Source organism: Lepus europaeus, chromosome 13, assembly GCF_033115175.1.
Source record: "Lepus europaeus isolate LE1 chromosome 13, mLepTim1.pri, whole genome shotgun sequence".
In the NCBI taxonomy this organism is placed as follows: domain Eukaryota; kingdom Metazoa; phylum Chordata; class Mammalia; order Lagomorpha; family Leporidae; genus Lepus; species Lepus europaeus.
The window spans coordinates 39,580,161-39,603,302 of record NC_084839.1 but is presented as its reverse complement, the minus strand read 5'-3'; the positions used below and the strand labels follow the sequence as shown (position 1 = coordinate 39,603,302).

At 51.9% G+C, this 23,142-nt stretch overlaps 1 protein-coding gene across 1 annotated transcript in view; it reads left to right on the top strand.

Annotated features, from left to right (window-relative positions):
- THADA (THADA armadillo repeat containing) overlaps nucleotides 1-22,863 on the top strand; it is a 375,245-nt gene extending 352,382 nt beyond the window's left edge. Inside the window, exons 37-38 of the mRNA XM_062209349.1 lie at nucleotides 19,755-19,924; nucleotides 20,847-22,863. Of these exons, the coding sequence (XP_062065333.1) occupies nucleotides 19,755-19,924; nucleotides 20,847-21,236 (560 nt within the window). The 3' untranslated portion in view covers nucleotides 21,237-22,863. The remainder of the gene's footprint in view (nucleotides 1-19,754; nucleotides 19,925-20,846) is intronic.
- Nucleotides 22,864-23,142: the final 279 nt, after the last annotated feature.

Genomic DNA, 23,142 nt, shown 5'->3' with positions numbered 1-23,142 from the left:
CTGCAGCACCAGCTCCCATAAGGGCGCCTGTTCAAGTCCCAGCTCCTTCACTTCTGATCCAGCTCTGCTACAGCCTAGGAAAGCTGTAGCATCTTAAAGGATGGAAAATGCAGAGGATTTGCTCGCAACAGAACAGATTTGGATTGAGAGAGCTGTTTTTCATGGTAACTTAGGAAAATGGCTCACGTGCATGGGCCCCTGCACCCACATGGGAGACTGGAAGAAGCTCCTTGCTCCTGGCTTAGGTCTGGCATGGCTTTGGCTGTTGTGCTCATTTGGGGAGTGAACCAGCAGATGGAACCTCTCTCTCTCTCTCTCTCCCATTCTCTCTGTAACTCTGCCTTTCAAATAAAATAAATAAATCTTAAGAAAGAAAGAAATGTTAGAGAGGCCATGTGGAATGGGACTCATAGCATACAGACTATATGGTTTAAATTCCAGATCCTAACCTGGGTCTTTATTATGGTTCATTTATAAAATGGAGCTCATAAAACCTTCTTTAAAAGGTCATTGTAATGAGTACCTAAAAACACTAGGGTAATGCCTCATGTCAAAGTGCTCAGAGAACATCGGCAGTGATGCTGAGAGTGTTCATTTCAAAGTGATGATGATAAAGCCTAGAACTTGAGATCCTGAGTTGAAATAATAGTAAATAGTGACAATTCCCCAGATGTACATGATGTTGGCAGCCGAGTAAAACTGGAGGTGGAGAATCGGCATTGAAGAGGTTGAAGAGTGGTAAAGCCAGATATTGGCAGGGACAACTTGATGGCCGTTGAAGTCATAGACCGCGTGGGGTACTAGCTGAGGTTGGGATGGACTTGAAGGAGAGTGTTGAGTGATGGGGAGGGGCTGGTTAGGAGTGGCAGGACTGTGCTGGTCTATCCATGTCCAAGACCGGGGTAGATGGATCAGCCTTGATTGGAGAGCTGGGAGCCCAGCGGCGTCTGGCAGCAGGAAGGAGAAACGTGGAAAGGATGGAAAATGAAGAGGATTTGCTCGCAACAGAACAGATTTGGATTGAGGGAGCTGTTTTTCATGGTAACTTAGGGAAAACTACTCCCTGTGCCCGGGACAAGTCTTCATCAGGCAACAGGGGAGGGAACAGATTCTTGAGAAAGTCAGTCAGGGGAGGCTGCGTCCCCTCACCTTGAGTGTAAGGCGTGTGGCATCAGACAAGCTGGCTCAGGACTGGGCCTGTGCCGGCTGGACACAGTGCCCTGCAGGCCTCACCACAGCTCCCACTCTGCTGCAGCTCCCAGCTCTGACAGACAGAGGCCCAGCAAGCAGGGACTGGAGGCTTCTCTCTCAGAGAGCCAAGAGCAGCAAAGGGAGCGGAAACAGGACACCAGCAAGCTGTGGCCGCCTGCTCCTCCAGGAGCGCCGCTCTGTAATGTAATTGTATGCAGACATTTTTTTCACATGATGTCAGGGAACAGCCTCCCTTAAAAGCATTCATGAAAAAGCGCGACTGTGAAACAGACTCGGCAGGGAAATGGGAACCAGACGAGTGGGTAAAGAGGTTTTCCCTTTGCTGCCCTGCGATCCGATCTCTGTGCTCGGCATGAAACTGTTTCATGGGATCCACTTACTTGGGAGTCACAGGTGACTTCACGTGTCTGGCTTTGTTACCCAGCGTGATGAGGGGCAGGAAACTGCTCCTCCGTGGCGATGCAGGCCACCCTTCAGGCTCGCCACCCTTCTGGCCCTTCTTGTCCTGCGTGAGCCCAGTCCCAGCTCACGGCGGAAGAGCGGGAGCCCCTTTCCACTTTCTTTGTAACTCTCTCCACACCTTCTTCTGTGCACTGTCCCATGTCTACTCAGCATGTGTCCCGGGAGCTGTGGGCCTGGGAGAGGCGCTGTCTTACCTACTCCCTCTTCGGGGGGAAAGGATCCCATTACCCATTGTCCTCCCTTACTCCTCCCCATGGAGGTCCTTTCCCCTTCTTTTTCTTTTTCTTTCTTTCTTTTTTTTTTTAAGATTTGTTTATTTTATTTGAAAGGCAGAGTCACAGAGAGGCAGAGGCAGAGAGAGCGAGAGAGAGAGCTCTTCCATCTGCTGGTTCACTCCCCAGCTGGCTGCAATGGCCAGAGCTGCACTGATCCAAAGCCAGGAGCCAGGAGCGTCTTTCAGGGTCTCCCACGCAGGTGCAGGGGCCCAAGGATTTGGTCCATCTTCCACTGCTTTCCCAGGCCACAGCAGAGAGCTGGATCGGAAGTGGAGCAGCCAGGACTCGAACCACCACCTATATAGGATGCCAGCACTGCAGGCAGCGCCACAGCGCCAGCCCCTCACCTTTTTTTTTTTTTTTTTCAGATTTCTGGTTTTTATTAAGGTGAAATCATATGACTCACCATTTCTTTCAAAGCATTTCAGTGGCATTCAGTGCATTCACAATATGGCGTAGCCAGCAGCACTGTCTAGTTCCACACATTTTCATCACTCCACAGAAGAACCCTAGATGCATTCAGTGTTCCCTCCCTGTCCCCCAGCCACGAGAGCCACCAGTCTGTCTGTCTCCACGGGTCTCTGTGAACTAAGTGGGATCCCATCCGCCCCCTCTGGCTTGTCTTCCTTCATCAGGCAGAATGTTTACAAGGTTCACGCGTGCTGTTGCATGACTCAGCACTTTATTTCTTATTGCTGAGTAATATTTCATTGTTCTGACTCCACGGCGTGTATTCCTAGAGGCGGGAGTGGGAGCCGGACGCTAGGCCCCCGTTTAGCTCTGTGAGCACCTGGCGGTGCTTTCTTGCTGAATGTTCCCCCGAGGTCCGCTCTGACAGACATAGCAGCCCTGCAGCACCCTGTCCCCGCCTCCTGCATCACTGAGGATTGGCACATTGTCCTTGGGCTGCCAGGTCCGAAAAGACATCAGATTGCAGGAGTTTGTGGAAATAAGGTCACCAGTGAGATGCTGGTCATGCGAAGAAGGAGCCGCGGGGCAGGGTGGGGAGAGGAAAGGGCATCGAGAGGATTCAGGGCCTCTAGAAAAGATCTGAGCACAGCAAGGGAAGCCCTTAGCATGATGGACCGTGCGGCGGGCCTGCTGGTGCCGGGGGGACGGGGTGACAGGAGAAAGCCGTACACTTCCTTATCCCTGCAGCAGTGCAGTCACAGGGGCCCAGCAGAGGGGTCTTTCATGTACTGAGGTGGGACATTTGGGCTTTGTGGAGCCGCTCGAGGCTCTGAAATGGAGGCCTGATCAGACAGGATGGCTTCAGGCAGTGTGGCCAGCCACACCGAGAGCCAGCAGCCTGCTTAAATGTCCACTGCTGTTTCTAAAGGAAGTAGCAGTGGGATGGAGCAAGTCTGGGAGGCGTTTCCGGGGGTACAGTCATCAGGATGAGGGCTGTGGGTGCCGAGGCGAGGGCAGAGAAGAAAGACAACCAGGAAGCATCGAGGCGAGAGCTGCAGAGACTGCGCCGGCGGCCAGGGGCTGGAGGGCTGGGCCGCCTGAGACAGGACGAGGGCCGAGGCCGCCGCCGCCGCCTTTCAGGCCAAACGAGAGTTCAGAATGGATGCTGTGTGCTTTGATCTTGCCACTTGGACTTGGAGGACATTGTGACTCCGTGAATACAAACTTCCATCTGGATTATACCAATACTGGTTAACCGAAATCCTGAAATTATTTTCCATTTTAACTCCATCAGATCGATTTAATTCTTTGATCAGTTCTCTAAACAGAAAACATCTTTAACATTGCCCCGTCTTTTTTTTTTTTTCGTATCTATTTATTTTATTTGAAAGAATAACAGAGAGAAAGCGATCCTCCACCTGCTGATTCACTCCATAAATGCCCCTCAAAGCCAGGAGCCAGGAACTCCATCCAGGTCTCCCATGTGGAAACCCAAGTACTTGGGCCATCTTCCGTTGTTTCCAAGGCAGAGAGCTGGATCCGAAGCAGAGTAGCTGGGTCTCTGATGCAGGCGTCCCATGGGGTGGCTTAACCCACTATGCCACAACACCCACTCCTCCCTTATTTTTCTTAAGTATCAGCTCTTTTCTGTGTAAATTTGGTAATGAAATTTTTATTTTTGCACCAAAATTTGAGTCAGTAAGCATTTCATTTACCATGCCCAGTTTTAGACTTTGTCAGTGATATGTTTTAGTTTTATTTCCACCAAGTTGTAATTCCCTGATAGTAGTTGTCATCTTTATTTGAAGGTTTCTGTATTGCTAACAAAATGACTTTTTCTGTTAAGTTTTGGGCTGATTATGTTTTCTGGTAACGTTCACAGCAAGGTCAGAAACAATCCACCCCTCCCCCATAGTCCCGGCCCACCCTCTGCACCCGAGGACTGATGGAAACGAAAGGGGCTTTTCTGGGCAGTGGACTGTGTGGTCTTAGCCAGGATGTGCTTCCTAGCAGCTAATTAAAATCCAGCCTACAACAGTTTGGTCTCTGGGAGCCTAGAGCCTTGCTGCCCTCCATTCTCCAAATGCGCTCCTTGGCCTGTTCTCGACAGGGTGGTTTCCTGCAGGCCACCCCCTTCCCTTCCCTCTCGCCCAGGCTTCTGCGAGCTCAGCCACTGCACTCCTGTGAGCCTGGGCCCTGTCAGCAGCTGTTTCCCAGGCCTTTGGGAGGGGTGGATGGTCGCTCCAGGGAGGCTGCTGGGGGGATGTGGTCAGAGGGGACAGATAGGAAAGTCCTTGAGAGGCCTGGGAGTAAACTCATTCTCAAGATAGAAAATTCCCAGAAACTGAAATCATAAGCACTTCATGTTTTGAGCACTGTTTGTAACTCTTAAAATCACTTTATGAGTTTAAAAGTTGTTTATACAGTCATATGCTATTTGTTTGCTTATTTATTTATTTATTTGAAAGGCAAAGTGACAGAGAAAGAGGGAAGGAGGGAGAGAGAGAAATCTTTCATCTACTTTCATTCCCCAAATGGCCACAACAATTGGGCTGGGACAGGCTAAAATCAGGAGCCAGGAGACCATCCGGATCTCCTGTGTGAGTGGCAGGAGCACAAATACTTGAGCCATCTTCTGCTGCTTTCCCAGGCAGATTAGCAAGAGCTGCATTGGAAACAGAGCAGCCAGGACTCAAACTGGCACTCCAGTGTGGGACGTGGCTTAATGGACTGGGCCACTACACTGTCTCCATTACATACATAGCCATTAAAAAAAATTATGCATTTGTTTGAAAGGGTTACAAAGAAGGGAGTAGAGGGGAAGATCTTTCATCCACTGGTTCACTCTCCAGATGGCCACAACAGCTGGGGTTGGGCCAGGCTGAAGCCTGGAGCCAGGAGCTTCTTCTAGGTCCCCCATGTGGGTGGCAGGGGCCCAACCACTAGGGCCATCTTCTGCTGCTTTCTCCAGGCTATTGGCAGGGGGCTGGATGGGAAGTGGAGCAGCCAGAACACAAAGTGGCATCCACATGGGATGCTAATGTCGTAGGCGGTGGCTTTACTTGTTTTGGCACAATGCCGGCCCCAACATAACCATCCTATTTCCTGTAAAATATGCTCTAGAATGTTAGCACAGTGATAGAATCTCCTGCTGAGTAGAGGATGGCCCAAGTCCTTGGCCCCGGCACCCACGTGGGAGACCCGGAAGAAGCTCCTGGCTCCTGGCTTTGGATCGGCGCAGCTCCAGCCATTGTGGCCAATTGGGAAGTGAACCAGCCGATGGAAGACATCTCTCTCTCTCTCTCTCTCTCTCTCTCTCTCTCTCTCTGTGTGTGTGTGTGTGTGTGTAACTCTGACTTTCAAATAAGTAACTAAATCTTAAAAAAAAAAAAAAAAGTCTCCTGCTGAGCATTTCTCAGATCATGTCCCCATCCTTAAGCGATATGTGACTATATCTTGATTGGTTTGCCCCGTTACCCTATTGTATTCTATTAGGGCTATGGAAAACTGGGGCCAGGTGGAAGTGCCCATAAGGAGCTTTCTGGCTACAGTGCACAGCTGGGAGATGATAATGTTACAATCCTAAAGACAAAAGCTTGCTCCCTGAATGTCTCTGATCTCCAATGTGGAGTCTGCAGTTACGCTTTGGGACCACGCACACCACTGCCCTCCGTAGTCCCCCAGTGTGTTGCAGGGTGCTAGCTGGCCCAGGGCCCTGTGCTCCTGACAGCTTTGCTGATGTGCAAGCAGATACCGGTCTCTGAATGGTTTCTTCCTGGGTCCATCTTGAACCCTGAGGAAGAAGGGAACCAGGCAGCTGACAGTGAGGGCCACAGAAGCTTCGCAAAGAGCTCAGGCTGATAAGAAATTCCCTGTGAGTGAACCATCGGATGGAAGACCTCTCTCTCTCTCTCTCTCTCCCTCTCCTCTCTCTGTGTAAGTCTTTCAAATAAATAAATAAATCTTTAAAAAAAAATTCCCTGTAAGACAAAGAAGTTCCAGGAGGAAAATAAAGTAAGCAAAACTCAAGTGATGTCCAAGGAAGGAAAAGGAGATTTTGAGATCTGTGCCTGCAGAGCCACTGAGCTCCAGGCAGGCTGAGGAAGAGGAGGCCGACGGAAGGGGATCTCACCCCCAGAGGACTTCCCACTCTGTGGCATTGGCCTGCCCTCACTGGCTCACGACACAGGGTCAGGGAAGAGAAGGGAGGGGATCTGATTGGCCCTTCCAAAAGTGCTTCGGGTAAGTAGCCACAGGAGAGAGGAAGAAGGCACAAGACACCATCCACTTGGTGTTGGAACTGACCAAGGCCCACGAGAGGCTCAGCAGAGTGAAGCCACCCAGAGCAGGTGCAGTGAAGGGGAGGGGGCTGGAGAGAGCGGGACGAGGCTGACTGCACTGTGCCCAGGAGGGACCTGACAGGAGTCAGGCCAGAGGAACCCTTGGCTAGCGCAGGCCGAGGTGGTCTGGGCTGGGCCCCTTCCTTGCTCTGTGCTCAGGCCTTTGTTATCCTGCTCCAGATCCATCACACATGCCTTCCCCTCCCCCACTGCGCTCAGAAGGCACCAGAAGCAGCACAGCAGACATGCATAGCCTGAAAGGTTTAGAGGCTGCTGGGCTGCCAGCCCTCCTCCCCGGGCTGCAGTCTCAGAGCACCAGGCTGCACAGGCCTTGTTGCTTGTGGGTGATGTTTGTTTCAACCCATGCCTCATTCCTTGGTGATTCAAAGTGAACCCCTGCAGGGACTTCTCTAAGCTTGGAGCTGAGTGCATCACTAACCTGCTGCAATTTATCCAGGCCTTTTCAGGGAAATAGGATCCCACTGAGTAAGAAGGGCAAGGGTGTACTTTAACTCTTAGAAAATGCTTCTTTCTTTCCATTCACATTGGCTGTCTCCATTGGGAAAATCAGTTCAGGGAAACTGTGTTAACCCAGAGATTTGAGGTGGGCACACATCTTAAAAATTAGTTATTTTAACTTTAAAGGTTTTTTTTTTTTTTCCTTTTTAATATTTATTTGAAAGGCAGAGAGATGGGAGAAGGGGGAGGGAGAGAGAGAGAATCTTCCTTCTGCTGATTCACTCCCCAGGTGGCCACAAGGGCTGGGGCTGGGCCAGGCTGGAGCCAGGAGCCAGGAGCTTCCTCCAGGTCTCTCACATGAGTGCAGGGGCCCAAGCATGTGGGCCATCTTCCTCTGCTTTCCCAGGCCTCCAACAAGGAGCTGGATCAGAAGTGGAGCAGGTGGGACATGAACCAGCACCCATGTGGGATGCCAGTGCTACAGATGGTGGCTTAACCCACTGCATTATGGCACCAGCCCCAAAGTTTTTTTTTCTTTTTGTTTGTTTTTTCTTCAATCATTTCTGTCAGAGGATTTGCTGGGATAGGTCTTCATCCAGGAAGGCTGCTTTCCCCTCCTGCCCCCTCTGCCCCATAAGTAGGTGAGAAGCGTGAGTATCCCGCATCCGCCCCTGTGGAGCCCGGAGCCTCTGGCTCCTGATGAGCACGGAAGAGTGCCTCTGGGAAGGGGCTTTGATGAAGGGACTGTTCATGGTTGCAGGGAGCCTAAGCAAGATTTCTCCGACGTCGCACTGTGGACATGCCGGTGCGGTCTTGGCATTGTAGGATGTGTAACTGTGTCCCTGGCTTCTAACCCCTATATGTCCTCCAGAGATGTTTCCCTGGGGCAGCAGTATCTCTGGTTGAGGATGTAGATGAAGGGGAGCAATAGTGATGTTGAGGTACCAGAGGCAACAGCAGGACATTGCTCCCCCACCCCCAGAGCTGAAAGGACAGGGAATGGTGCCAAGAACCTGGGATGGCTAAGTGAGTGAGGAGGGGCTGCCCAGAAGAGGCTCTGGCTGTCACAGGAGAGGAAGCCAGGGCGAGAATCTGGGAGACTGCAGGAAAAAAACACCCCAAACTACTCTGTCTTCCTGCTGTCCCGTATATCAGTGTCCCCATGCCACCTGAGGAGTTCACCTCAAAGTGAGGTGGCTAGGAAACATGGGCCATGCGGTCCGTAGGGTCAGCGTCGTAGGGCACCAGACAGGGTAGACGGGGCAGGGGATGGATATGGAGGCAAATGGAAAATAATCAGTCTGTTCTTCCGTTCATCCTGGACTTTCTGGCAGCCTAGCAAAGTGGTCAAGAATGTAGGCTCTCAGGGGGCCGGTGTTGTGGGGTAGTGGGTAAAGCCACCACCTGTGATGCCCACATCCACTAGTTCATGTCCCAGCTGCTCCACCCCGATCCACCTCCCTGCTAATGGCCTGGGAAAAGCAGTGGAAGTCTGCTGCCACTCACATGGGAAACCCAGATGCAGTTCCTGGCTCCTGGCTTCGGTCTGGCCCAACCCTGGCTGTTGCATCCATCTGAGGAGTGAACCAGTGGATGGAAGATTTCTCCCTCTGTGTCTCCCTTTTTCTCTGTAACTTTTTCAAATAAATAAATAAATCTTAAAATATATATATATATATATATATATATATATATATATATATATATATATAGGCTCTGGGCTCAGACAGGCTTGGGTTTGTGTCTAGTCCTACCACTTAATACTTGAGTGATGTTGAACAAGTTACTTCTCTAATCCTCACAACCTTGGCTGTAAAATGGTAACCATCTTATTATAGGTAACCTATCTTCTTATAGGACCTCACTCTTACAATCTTGCTGTTTTCCCATTGGGGAAACACAAGTCACTTCAGTCCAGTGCTAAGTGCAATCCATTGCCTGGCTGGGATCTGCTGAAAGCCCAGTGCTGTTTTGATGGACAGTCCTGGGAGAGAAAAGACGTGGGGCCCAGCCCTCCCTCACCATCTGTGAATACCTGAGCACTGCACGGATATGAACAGAGAAAGAGACCCACTGAACACAGGCCCTGGGTGGGTCCTGGGGATGGGTTGGCCTGCCAGAGGGGGAATGGCCAGTAATCAGAGCCAGGAGAGCTGGAGGGAGAGGCAGGGCCTGCACAGCAGCAAAGGAGACTGTTGAGAGGATGACTCCGGTTGGGGGTCTCCGTGTCCTCACCTGTCGAGGTAGAGGGCTGGCGTGGGGTCAGCTGTGTTCCTCAGTTCTCCCACACAGAGGTCACAAACTCACCTGCCCATGGGGGCCCAACAACTGATCTCACCTGCGAATCTCTGAGCCCTGGTGTTTGGCTGGGTTCTGCCCCCAGGTGGTCTTTCTTTTAAACAATGGGTTCCAGGGCTTAAAAACAAAAGGAAGGAGGAGGAGGAGGAGGAGGGTCCACCTGGGCTGAGGAAGGTCTGGGTCTCCCTCCAGCTGTAACACTGTGGCCAGCTTGGGAGTAGAGGGAAGGGCTGGCTGTAGTCATGGAGCACAAACGGGAAGTGAGAGGGTGGGCAAGAGTCCCAGTGCTGCACAGCCACTGGAACATGGCCCAGTGCATGCTGGGACTGGGCTGCTCTTGAAAGCTCTTACTGGCACATTTGTGCTTTTTTTATTTTCTTAAGATTTTATTTATGTATTTGAAAGGCAGCATTACAGAGAGAGAGAGAGAGTGAGCTTCCATCTGGTTTATTCCCCAAACAGCAGCAAAGACCAAGACTGGGCCAGGCTAAGGCCAGGAGCCAGAAGTTTCTCCCAGGTCTCCCACATGGGGGGCAGGGGCCCCAGCACTTGGGCCATCCTCTGCTGCTTTCCCACACACATTAGCAAGGAGCTGGATTGGAAGTGGAGCAACTAGGACTCGAACCATTGCCCATAGTGGATGCCGGCTTAACCCACTACGCCACAGTGTCGGCCCCACATTTGTTCTCCTTGGATGACATTTTTGAAGCATTCAGATAACAGAGACCAGTACCACAACACGCTTGTTCCCTGACCTGGATGTCCTGCTGGGTAGAAGGACCGCCCCCTCTATCCCTCGGGATCCTGACTCCTGTGCACCCTTTTTCTCCAGTAGGGGTCATCTGGGAGCTCTTTTTGGTGGCAAAGGTTGAGATGACAGCATTTGGCCGCATGGTCATGAAGTTCACTAACGGCCTGCCTGAAACCCACCAGGCCCCAGCGGCAGAGGGTCGGGGAGGCAGGGGACAGAGGCTTCCGGCGACAGCTGTGAATGGCAGAGCCAGCAGCTGAACCAAGCTTCAGTTCCACACTTGAGTCTCGTGACTAATTAAAGTACAGGCTCTCGCCCTGCTGAGGGGAAGTGAAGACGTCTACAGAAAAGACTAGAAAGAGTGAGGTTATCTGGAAACAGCATAGTGAAACTTGAACATATCTTTACTCAGAAAAAAGAAATCCGAGTAACACTCAGATTCAATCAATCGCCGCCTTGGCCTCGCCAGGCCTGGCCCAGCCCCTCACAGATGTTCCTCTTCCAGGCAGGTCTGGTTTTCCTGCTACTCCAACTCCGGGCCCCTCCCTTTCAGCCCAGCTAAAGTCCTCCCACCTCCTGCCACGTGTGTGTTTTCCTTTTCCAGCCTTTCATTCCTGCTAGTGCTGCTGTCGTTCATCTGTCATATGCCAGTGTGGACTGCTCCCTGATGCTTCTTTACTTTCTTGTATTTATCTACTTGAAAGGCAGAGCAACAGAGAAGGTAAACCATCTACTGGTTCTCTCCCGAAATGCCCACAACAGCCTGGGCTGGACCCTGTCAAAGCCAAGAGCCTGGAACTCCATCCAGTTCTTCCACACAGGTAGCAGGGACCCAAGCACCTGAGCCATTGTCTGCTGCTTCCCAGAATGCATTAGCAGGAAGCTGGATCAGAAGCAGCGTATCTGTGACTTGAGCCAGCACTCTGATCTGGGATGTGGGCATCGTAAGTGGTGGCTTAACCTGCTCTGTGGCCTTGCCCGCTTCCTCCTGACACGTACGTGTCAGCTGTGCACTCTCTGTGAGAAGGGACTGGGGGTGTTTGTCATGTGTCTCCCAGTGCTGCCTGCCAGCAGGTGGGCAATAAACCCTTGAGGGGTTGATGAGTGAGCTCGAGTTGATGAGTGAGCATGTAGCTGAATGGATGGGTGGAGAGTCGGTTGGATGACAAAGCCAGGCAAGTGCCTGACACAGGACCCTCCAGTGCTACAAACAAGGGAGAGTTCAACCCATTGCCATTTGTGCAGCATATACTGTGCTGACTTGCTCTCCGGAGAGAGGAGACTTGAGGCAGTGGCCCTACAGAATCACACTGTAGGCCTTTATTCCATGGTCTGAAATAGCTTTCAAGGTTGGCACCTGGAAAGAATCCAAGTTGGCATTTTCATTTTAATCATACCATTGAAAATGGCCCCAGGGATTGGCATTGTGGCACAGTGGGTTAAGCCGCCACTTGCACCGTGGGCATCCTATACTGGGACACTGGTTCTAGTCCCAGCTGCTCCACTAACAACCCAGCTCCCTGCTAACGTTCCTAGGAAGGCCACAGAAAATGGCCCACATTCTTGGGTCCCTGCTACCCTTATGGGAGACCTGGATATTGTTCTGGGCTCCTGGCTTTGGACTGGAACAGCCCAGCCATAGCGATCATTTGGGTACTGACCTGGTGGATAGAAGCTCTCTCTGTGGGTCTCTGTCTCTGTGTCATTCTGCCACTGAAATAAAATATTTTTTAAAAAATTAGAGAATGACCTCAACGCCTGTGACTTGACCTGTCTACCTGCCCAGAAGTGAATGGGAACGTGGGCTGGGGGACCGACCAGCCCCGAGGTGGGCCCTCTGCAGGAGGTGGGAAGGAAGCAGCACAGGACAGTCAGACAGGACTAGAGCTCTCGGCAGGAGCGGCAGCAGCCCTGGAGACACAGGCTCGCTCCCCCTGCCACGGTCGCTCGAGTTCTCCATTCACAAGGCTGGAAGGCACTGGGTTGCCAATTCTAAATGTTGATTTGTTGGGTTTGCAACACGATTTCAAGTGACGGGATGTTAATCCCCTTGTGCAGATGGGCCACAGTCATGAGTGTCCTAGCAAACCTCACCCATTTTGAAGCTCTCCAGGAGGTTCTAGGGCATATTTCATCTTGCCATAGCTGTGTAGCCAGTGGGAAGAGGAGTCTGAAATTATTTATTTCCCACACTGACCTCTTTCCTCCCATCGCCCCCAGCCCTTGGGATCGGGGCCACTCCATTGAACACCCGATGTCCTCACCGTTGCCTACGCCACTGAGCACTGTTCCACTGTGTGGCCTTGCCACATCGTACTGATCCGTTCTCTGGGGGAGGGCGTTTGAGGAGCTTCACTGTGGGCTGTTTGTGTGGACACAGTTGTTCTTTCTCTTACGTTCATTCCTAGGAGCGGAATTGTTGGGGCATGCTAGGCTGAGGAACTGTGAGACTGTTTTCCAAAGAGGCTGCATCATTTTCTATTACCACCAGCATACATGTGAGGGTTCCAGTGTCTGCACACTTTTGCCAAAACTTGTCTTTTTTATTGCATTGTGGTTCTGCTTCGCATTTTCCTGAGAGTTTTTGATGCCGTGCCTCTTTTCCTGTGGTTACTTGTCATTTGTATATCTTCTCCAGAAAAGATAGTTACATCCATTGCACACATTTTAATTCAGCTGGGCTTTTAGCATTGAGTTTTAAGAGTTGTTTATGTATTCTAGACACAAGTCTCCTGTCAGATAGGATTTGCAAATATTTTCTTCCCTTCTGTGAGTTGTCCTTGAACTTTGTTGATGTTACCCTTTGAAGCATAGGCATTTTGATGAAGTTCGACTTTTCTTCTGTGGTTGTGTGTTCAATGTCATGTCTAAGAAACTGTTGCAAGTTTGTATGTATTTACTCCTATGTTTTATTCTATTAGTTTTATAATTGTAGCTCTTACATTAGGTGTTTGATATACTTTTTTTTTTTTTTTTTTTGGACAGGCAGAGTTAGACAGTGAGAGAGAGAGAGACAGAAAGGTCTTCCTTTTCCATTGGTTCACTCCCCAAATGGCCACTACGGCTAGTGCACTGTGCTGATCCAAAGTCAGAAGCCAGGTACTTCCTCCTGGTCCCATGAGGGCACAGGGCCCAAGCACTTGGGCCATCCTCCACTGCTTTCCCGGGCCACAGCAGAGAGCTGGACTGGAAGAGGAGTAACCGGGACAGAATCCGGCACCCCAACCGGGACTAGAACCTGGGGTGCCGGCGCCGCAGGCAGAGGATTAGCCTAGTGAGCCACGGTGCCAGCCTTGATATACTTTTGTAGTGCAGAGAGATCTTCCTTCTACAGGTTCATTCCCCAAATGCCCACAGCAGCCAGAACTAGGCCAGGCTGAAACCAGGAACCCAGATCTCAATTTAAGGCATTGAAGTGAGTAATAGGACCCTAGTAGTTGAGCCACCATCTGCTGCTTCCCAGGGTACATAGTAGAAGGAAGCTGGATTGGAAGTAGAGGAGCCAAGACTTGAACTGGTATTCTGTCATGGGATGCTGGCATGCCAAATGCCTGCCCCATATTTGATGTTTGATTGGACATTTATATATGGTGTTAGGTAGGAGTCCAATTCCCTTATTTTGCATATCTAGAACCAGTTGTCCTAGCATCACTAGTTGAAAAGACTGTTCTCCCCGAGCTAATTGTTTTGGCATCTTTGTCAGAAGTCAATGGGGGGTGGGGGGGATGGGGTGTTGGCGCTATGGTGTAGTGGGCCAGGCCTCTGCCTGTGGTGTCAGTGTCAGTATCCTATGTGGGTGCTGGTTCATGTCCTGGCTGCTCCTCTTATGATCCAGCTCCCTGCCAATAGGAAAGCAACAGAAGGTGGCCCAAGTGCTTGGGCCCCTGAACCCACATAGGAGACCCGGAAGAAGCTCCTGGCTTCAGATCAATCCAGTTCCAGCCATTGCAGCCATTTGGGGAATGAACCAGGGATGGATGACCTTTCTCTCTGTCTCCTCCTCTCTCTGTAACTCTACCTCTCAAGTAGATAAGTAAAATCTTAACTCTACCTCTCAAGTAAAATAAGTAAAATTTTTTAAAAAGTCAGTTTAGGAGTGCAGTGGGTTAAGCCACTGTGAGCCACGCCAGCATCCCATTTGGGTACCAGTTTGAGTCCTGGCTGTTCTACTTCCATTCAGCTCCCTGCTAATGTGCCTGGGAAAAAGGCAGCAAAAGATGGCCTAAGAGCTTTGGCCCCTGCCACCAACATGGGAGACCCAGATAGAATTCTAGGCTCCTAACTTTGACCTGGCCCAGCCCTGGTCATTGCAGCCAAATTTTTTTTTTAAAGATTTATTTGTTTACCTGAGAGGCACAGTTACAGACAGTGCCGGAGGAGGGGGGGGGGGGGGTCTTCCATCCACTGGATCACTCCCCACAAGGCCACAAAGGCCAGGGCTGAGCTGATCCAAAGTCAGGAGCCAGGAGCTTCTTCAGGGTCTCCCACATGGGTACAGAGGCCCATGTACTTGGGCCATCTTCCACTGCTTCCCCAGACCATCAGCAGGGGGCTGGAGTGGAAGTGGAGCAGCTGGGACTCGAACTGGTGCCCATATGGGATGCAGGTGCCACAAGCAGATACCCAACCCACTCCGCGATAGCACCAGCCCCCACTGTAGCCATTTGCAGAGTGAACCAGTGGATGGAAGATGTCTATCTTCCTCTCACCCCTCGATCTCTGTATCTGTCTTTCAAATAAATAAATAAATAAATCTTTTTTTTTAAAGAGGCAACTGGGGCCGGTGTTGTAGCATAGAGGCTAAGCTGCTACCTACAACCTCGGCATCCCATATGCGTGCCGATTCGAGTCCTAGCTGACCCACTTCTGACCCAGCTCCCTGCTAATGCGGCTGGGAAAGCAGCAGAGGATGGCCCAAGTACTTGGACCCCTCTACATGGGTCTCTACATGGGAGACCCAGATGAAGCTCCTGGCTCCTGCTTCAGCCTGGCCCAGCCCCAGCCATTGCAGCCATTTTGGTGTGAACCAGTAGATGGAAGATCTCTCTTTCTCTCTTCTGTAACTCTGCTTTCAAGTAAACAAACTAGATATTAAAAAAAAAAAAAAAAAACTGACTATAAATGTGAGGGTTTGTTTCTAACCTCTCAGTGCCATTGTTTGTCTTCTCTGTTCTATTGATTACATTGATCTTTATGCCAGTACCACACTGTCTTGGTCGCCGTAGCCTTGTAGTAAGTTCTGAAGTCAGGAAGCTGAGCCCTCCAGGATTGTTTCGGCTGTTGTGGATGCACAGCAGATTCCTGAACACGGACCAGTCAGCCTGCACGAGCCTGGCTGGCCGGCATGGTTAAATACAACATTCCTTCACACATCACTGGGCCAGGAGAGATCAAGGCTGTTCTGGCTGGGCTGCCCTCACCCAGGGCAAGGTAGGAGAGGGACCTTGGTGGCATGCATCTAGTCCTTCCAACAAGAGATCGGAACCCAACTAATCCTTTTTCCCCCTGCCGCTCCAGAACATTCCAGCTTTCCTTCCTCCTCCTCCTCAGCCTGCAGGGGTGGCGTTACAATAGTTAAAATTCCATACAGATCCCCCGCTTGCAGCCAGACACCAGCTCATCCCATTGCTCTCCTGCCCCTTCCAAAACAATGCCGGAGGGGGGCTGGCTGTCCTGTCAGATGGGCCTTCCCAACGCCAGCCCTGGTGACCCCTGGGTGTGCGTTTTGTGGTTTTTTTCAATATTGATTTATGGATTTGAAAGAGCATCAGAAGGAGTTGGGGGGAGGGGGAGCGCGCGTGCACTCTGATTTGCTGGTTCTCTCTCCAAATGGCCACAGCAGCCAGGTCTGGGCCACACTGAAGCTGAAGCCAGGAGCCAAGAACTCCATCCGGATCTCCCACAACGGTGGCACGGCCCAAGTTCCTGGGCCATCATCCGTTGCCTTCCCAGGCAGTTAGCAGGGAGCTGGATCAGAAGCAGATGCCAGGGGCTGGCGCTGTGGCATAGCAAGCTAAGCCTCCACCTGTTGGCGCCAGCATCCCATAGAGGATGCAGTGTCCCAGCTTCTTCTCTTCCAATCCAGCTCTCTGCTATGGCCTGGGAAAGCAGTAGAAGATGGTCCAAATGCTTGGGCCCCTGTACCTGCGTGGGAGACCCGGAAGAAGCTCTTGGCTTTGGATCAGCCCAGCTCTAGTCATTGCAGCCATCTGGGGAGTGAACCAATGGATGGAAGACTTTTCTCTCTGTCTCTCCCTCTCTCTGTCTGTAACTCTGCCTCTCAAGTAAATAAATAAATCTTTAAAAAAAAAAAAAAGGTGGATGCCAGCATTGCAAGTGGCAGCTTAACCCGCCGCACCACTGGTGCCCCTCCCTGTTCTTTATGCGCCCAGCATGTCCTGAGCTGCAGGCACTAATTTTGCTGGTGGATGAAACTTTTCTTCTTCCCTCAGGGCTTTCAACCCTTGTCTTCAGAAGATTTATTTAAAAAAAAAAAATGTGGGAGGTGGGGAGTGAATCAGAGGGTAGATTTTTCTGTAAGGTCTCAAAGCAGCTGACCTGATGGTTCCACAATCTAAGGACTGGTAGCTTGGATGTTTTTTCAGAACATGACTAAAATGACTAAAAGGGATAAAATCAATCCTGACTTCATCTCCAAGGGTGCTGCAGGCTGGGGGGTGGGGGGCAGGCAGGCCCTGGGACGGTCTCCACTAACATGGCCTCCACACTGGCTACACAGGGACACCTCCCACACAGAGTAGGGACCCAGTGAGAGTCAAGTGTGTGTATCATCAACAGTGGTGCCAGTCACTATTCAAGGAGCACGTTCACTGTGCCAGTCCCCATGCTAATGTCTAAATTAAATCAAGTGGGATAAAAGAAAAGATCTCATCATCTCCAGACCCATAAACAAGTATGTTTTGAGCATCTTCTGTCTGTTGAATCCTATTTTCAGTTCTCTGGGAGTTTGAAAGAGGTCACTGGATTTAGACCCATCTCCCCATACAGATTCTCAGCCAATTAAGAGCCACACAGATGAGTCGGGTGGTGGTTGTCTTGTAGGCAAAGGCCTGGCCGACACATAGCTTGGGTCTAACCCAAAATGCACCTTCACCTCTCCACCCCTCACACCCTCCTCCTCTTCCTCTTCCCCAGGTTAAATCCTGGTTCTGGCCGCAGAGTTAGTAGCAGGGAGAACAGGGACACTAAAGGGCAGGGGTCCTGGGGGATTTATCTGTGCCTCTGACAATCATGAAACCAGTTATTTTGGCTGTTTACATGAAGCTAGGTTCCGCTTTGTGGCCTCTAACTTGTCCTGGCCCTGCTGCAGGATCACCAACCCTGCTTATCTCACCATAAAAACCTGCATCCGCAGTGGTGATGCTAGCTCTCCAAATCCGTGCTTTGCATGCACCGTGAAGCTTATTAACAATTCTGTTTTCTTTAATAGCCATTTTTTTTTATTTGAAAGGCAAAGGGACAGAGAGAGAAATTCCATCTGCTGGTTCACTCCCCACATGCCCACAACAGCTGAAGCTGAGCCAGGCTGAAGCCAGGAGCCAGGAACTCCAACCAGGTCTCCAATGTGGGTGGCAGAAACCCAAGCGCTTGGGCCATTGTCTGCCTCCCAAGCACGTAAGCAGGAAGTTGGATCAGAAGCGGAGGTGGGACTTGATCCCAGGCACTCCAGCATGGGATGTGGGTGTCCCACGCTGCAGCTCTCCACAGCATCTGCCCTGCTTAGAGCTCTGTGATTGCACACAAATCAGTTAGCCTTTCTGAGCCCTAGATTCCTTGTCTGTGCAGTAGGGGTGGCAATTCTGCACTCAGAGAATGTTGGAAAGATTGGAGATGGAGCAGTGGTTCAAAACCCGGCACCTCCTAGGCCCTCAGCGGGGCCACCCTCATCAGCCTGATTCAGCACCCTAGAGAGCTGCACCTTCTATTCCACACTTTCAACCTTCCCTGCCTGTGCTGAGCCGGTCTCTTTGGGGGCCATCTGGCCCGGAACACGGCTGCGAGCTGAATTGGGAAATACGGAGTCGGGAGAGCTGAGGGCTGAACAGAAGTGTGTGATTGAAAGGCAGGTGTTGGAGGGGCCAGCGCTGTGGTGTAGTGGGCTAAGCCTCTGCCTGCAGTGCCAGCACCCCATTTGGGCTCCAGTTTTGAGTCCCAGCTGTTCCACTTCCGATCCAGCTCTCTGCTATGGCCTGGGAAAGCAGTGGAAGATGGCCCAAATGCTTGGGCCCCTGCACCCGTGTAGGAGACCTGAAGAAGCTGCTGGCTCCTGGCTTCGGATCAGTGCAGCTCCAGCCATTTTGGCCATCTGGGGGGTGACCCAGCAGATGGAAGACCTTTCTGTGTCTCCCTCTCTCTCTCTGTAACTCTACCTCTCAAATAAATAAATTAAATCTTTAAAAAATAAAAGTTAAAAAGAAAGGCAGCTGTTGGGGCAGGAGGAGCTGTTGCGGCCCGTTGTCTGAGTGAGGGGATTCCAGGCCTCCTCCAGGTTGGGATGGCAGGGGCAGGGTTGTTAGCGGAAATGTCAACACCCTAAGCCTTCCTACAAACCCGTATTTAGGACTGCCTAGGGCCAGTGGTGAAATAAGCAATGGTTTCCCCAAGGTGCCCCACTTCCTCTTTCTGCACCCCACTCCTACTCTGTTGGTGGATTCAGGCCAGGACAGAGGGCAGCAGAACACGAGCTACGTCCAGTCTCCCAGCTGCTTCTGTAGAGTCCATGAGCTACAAATAGTTCATTTCTTTAGTGGTTGAGAAAAATCAAAAGAATATTATTATTTTGGGGCACACGAAACTCAAATTGCAGTGTCGGTAATCAAGTGGGCTCGGAACCCAGCCACACCCGTCCTTGTACGGACTGGCTGCGGCTGCTTTGGGCCGAGTTGAGGAGGTGTCTCAGACCTCATGGCCTTCCAAGTCCTAAATGGATTGAGGATGGGCTGCATATACAGTGGCGGTCCCACCGAAGTCTGCAGCCTGGTGACACTGCGGCCATCTCAGTTTGTGTTCGTGGGCTCGGTGACATTCACACAATGACCAAATCGCCTCACAGTGTGTTTCTCAGAGTGTATCCCCGTAGTTAAGCAAGGGATGATTCGTCCTCGACTTGACTCTCAGGCCCTTTAAGGAGAAGCATGCGCATGCTCTGCTCTAAGATGTTAGAGATTCAACGTGATATGTGCCCAGAAGGGTCTGTTTTCCAAGGAGGGGGCCACCCAGTGGGACGGGTGAGAGCAACGAGATGCTGGCGGGGAGGGTTCCCCAGGAAGGGTGGCGGGGAGAGGGCTGTGTGGGCCCACAGGTGGGGATGCTCTGTCCACACTGAGATGGGGGGCACAGAGGTGGTGGGCTTCAGGCCTGTGACTCCGTCTAGCTGTGTAGACAGCAGGACTCAGGGCACTGAGACTCCCTGCCCCAGCTTCCCTGCCTGGCTGATGGCAGTGAGCCCCAGAGCCCCGTGGGCCCCGTGGGCTGGTCCTGAGCAGCACCACCACTGCTCTCCGGTCTCCTGTCTCCTGTCTGCAGAATTCGCCTTCTGCCAAGTGGACGCCTCCATCGCTTTGGCCCTGGCCTTGGCTGTCCTGTGTGACCTGCTCCAGCAGTGGGACCAGCTGGCTCCTGGACTGCCCATCCTGCTGGGGTGGCTTTTGGGAGAGGGTGACGAGCCCGTGGTCTGTGTGGAGAGCACAGATCAGGTAAGCCCAGGGTCTCGGGGTGGGGTGGCAGGGCTGGCCCAGTGGGCTTGTGAAAGTGTGCTTCAGGACACTTAGCGCCAGCGGGAACGTCGCCTGCCGGGCGCTGCTCTGGGTGCTGGGCACACTGCCATGCTGCCTTTGAGGGTTCAGATCAGCCAGGGGAGAGAACTTTGGAAGAAGCTGCGTGGACATGGGAGTTTAGTTACAGAGGCTTATCAGCGGGTGTGAATTAGCCAGGGCCACCCCCACAGTTAGGCCTGAGAGTGGCGTGCTCAGGGGCCTCCCAGGGACTTGCTGCTTGGAGAAAACGATGAACCCTTTCTCTGGAGGCACGCGGGGGCAGTCCCGGGGAACGCAGCCTGGGAGCCGAAATCCACGGCCACCAGTGGCCGACTTAGCTGGCCTTCTTGTCACCCCGCAGGCCAGCAGTTCAGAGGCAGCCTGTTAGGGGAAATGCAGAGACAGTGATAAAGCCTTTGTGATAAAACCACCTTGAAAGGCTGTGGCCTCACAGCGATCCGGGCTCTCGGGTCGGGCGATCCTGCGCTCGTCACACTGCCACCGGCTTTCCCTCTTCCCTGCCTCTTGGATGGCCCAGGGCTCACTCCCTGCCCGGAGCCCCCTCGCCACATCAGGCCCCCAAAACACCTTGGCTTTGAACCACAAACACATCCTTATCAAAGGTCATGTTAAGTCTGGGGGAAATTCCTCTCTGTCGGAGCGGCACAGCAAGTGAAAATAGAAGGTGGCCTTCAAGGCTGCGAGTGGCGCGCACGTGTGGGTGTGGACGGGCCACAGTGGGCCCTCTGGCAGCTGGGGGAGGGGCATACCTCTTGGGCATCTGGCAGAGCTCAGCTCGGTCCGGCCTGGGCTTGTCACCACTCCCTGGATGACTGCTCTCGGGTGTTTTCATCGGATGTAGGTGGAAGACGACCACCTGTTCGAGAAGGCGGAGGTCAACTTTTGGGCCGAGCCCCTGATGTTTGTGAAGCATCTCTACGAGCACCTCCTCAGTCTGCTCTCCAAGACCGGCTGGCGTCCCCCACGCCCCGACTGGCTGTGTCACCTGCGGAGGACGCTGTCGGAGCAGCGCCAGCTCCTGGCCCAGCTCTTCAGAGAGCTCCCGCCCGCTGCAGAGTTTCGGAAGACAGTGGAGTTCGGCAGACTGCGTGTTCAGGAGGAGAGGACTTTGGCTGGCCTGAGGCTGCTGGCCTCTCTGGCTGGGCAGGAAGGAGACCCCCAGCTCCTGGGGCTGCGGGAGCCCCTGCAGAGGCGAGTCGGCGGACCCTCCCGGGAACAGAAAGGGTGTTGAAGAGAGGAGACCTGGGGGCCGGGGGTGCCTGTTGGAAACGTATTGAACATAAAGCCGGGTTTTCTCCACTCCAGGCCTGGCCCACTTCTGTGAGTCCAGTCTTCCGCGGCTTCTTTCTTACTGAGGAGTGTTCCCTCAGTTCATTCATCCCAGGCAGCCTCGTTTATTGCAGCTACTGTAGGAAGTGAGGCTGCCCCGCTGAATCTTTCCTCTGTTCCCAGGTGCAGGCCACCTGCAGGCCTGCGGGAGCCTCTTCCGTCCCCCGGGGCCTCTAACATCCAAGCGTAGCCACCCAGCATTTCTGTGAATCGACTACACAGAACTGAGTTCTAACACACCCATGAGCCCCGCCGCCCCTTCTGGCTGTTTGTAGGCGCTGGAGTCGTTCATTGGCAAACAGCCCATTTGGTCAGGCTTCTAAATTTTATTCCATTTTAGCAAAGCAGAAATATGTTCCACATGTTGGATCCTGGGAGAATTAAGTAAGGATCAACCTCATAGAAATAATTTTGTTTTTATTGTCTGCATGTATAAGTCCTGCAGTGACCTACACATTCCATCCTAATTATTCAAAGAGCCATTGAGAGCTCCCCTAACCACCCCCACCCCATACCTATGCTAATGCTAGGAAACCTGACTGTGGCACCCGGTGAAAGCAGATTGGAAGGAACCTGGAGAAAGAGAGCCAGAATAAAGAACTCGATGCCCACACTGTGTACCATCATTTGTTTGGTGGCAACAGGAACGATTCCCATCTAAGACACGGGTAAACACAGTTCTCCATTGCACTGATCTGATCTGAGAAACCTTAAGGGTTTTCTGTTTTTCCAAGTCCAGCCCAAGCCCTCTTCCTGACACACCCAGCAGGTGGCGCTCTTGCATACTTTTTGCTGCTGGTCTTTTTTCCTTCATCTGTAGTTTCAGAGTAAATGTTTCCCACAGGCTGTTATCTTGAAATGCATAGCTTAGATGGACCATAGCTTCATCCACATTCATTTTTCAGCCTAGGTATCTGAAAAGGCCATTTTGCTCATAGCCTATAACCCAGTTCAAGGTTTTAGGCTCTGTACATATTTTTAAGTACTTCTCAGAGGGGAGGTCATTTCAAAGGATCTTTTTGTATGAGGGTCTGACAGCGCACGTTAGAGAAGAGGGATTTTCTCTCCTGTGGCAGAAAAGGTGATGTCTCGAGTGTAATCTGTCTCTGGAAGAAAGCTTGCTGCCACTGAAAATGCAGCCAAGGCCGAAGCACAAAGGCCTCCGTAGCAGGGCAGGAAGAAAGTTAACTCAGCACCAGAGTTCTGTCCTAAAGCGAACAGGAAACTCCCTGGCTGGTTTTGCAACCAGTCAGCCCCAAATGTGGTTTTTTGTGATCCTGAAATAATTACCTAGCTAGGCATCTGTGTAGCCCACACCTGATGGAAAGTTGCCAACCTCACACTTCTTTTCTGTTCTAAGACCTGCCTGGTGAGAAGTCAGGGCCTTAGTGGCATGACGTGGTGATAAGCTCGGGAGAATAATGACGAACCCAGCCCAGCAAAGCCCAGCTCACTGGAAAAGGCCAGTGCTCCTGTTTTCTCCATTTCAAGTGAAATAAAAGCAGTTACATAACGATGGGAGTATTTTACACACGGAGGTACTCGGTACCAAAGCATGTTCCTACCATGTTTCCATGTCGTCCCCAGAATCCTGCGACCACGTCTGCAGAGCGGGTGTTCTCGCTGCTGGGGACGGGGTTTTAGCTCCGATTTTGATCTCTGCTGGCTGCAGCCAGCCTCGGAGGGCAGGAGGAACAGATGTCCCACTGGTTTGGTATCTGAAATCTTGTTGCTACCCTAATGGCAGTGGTTAGGGGGAAAGGCTGTTTTACACTTTGCTGATGCATTCCCCGGGAGAAACAGAAGGC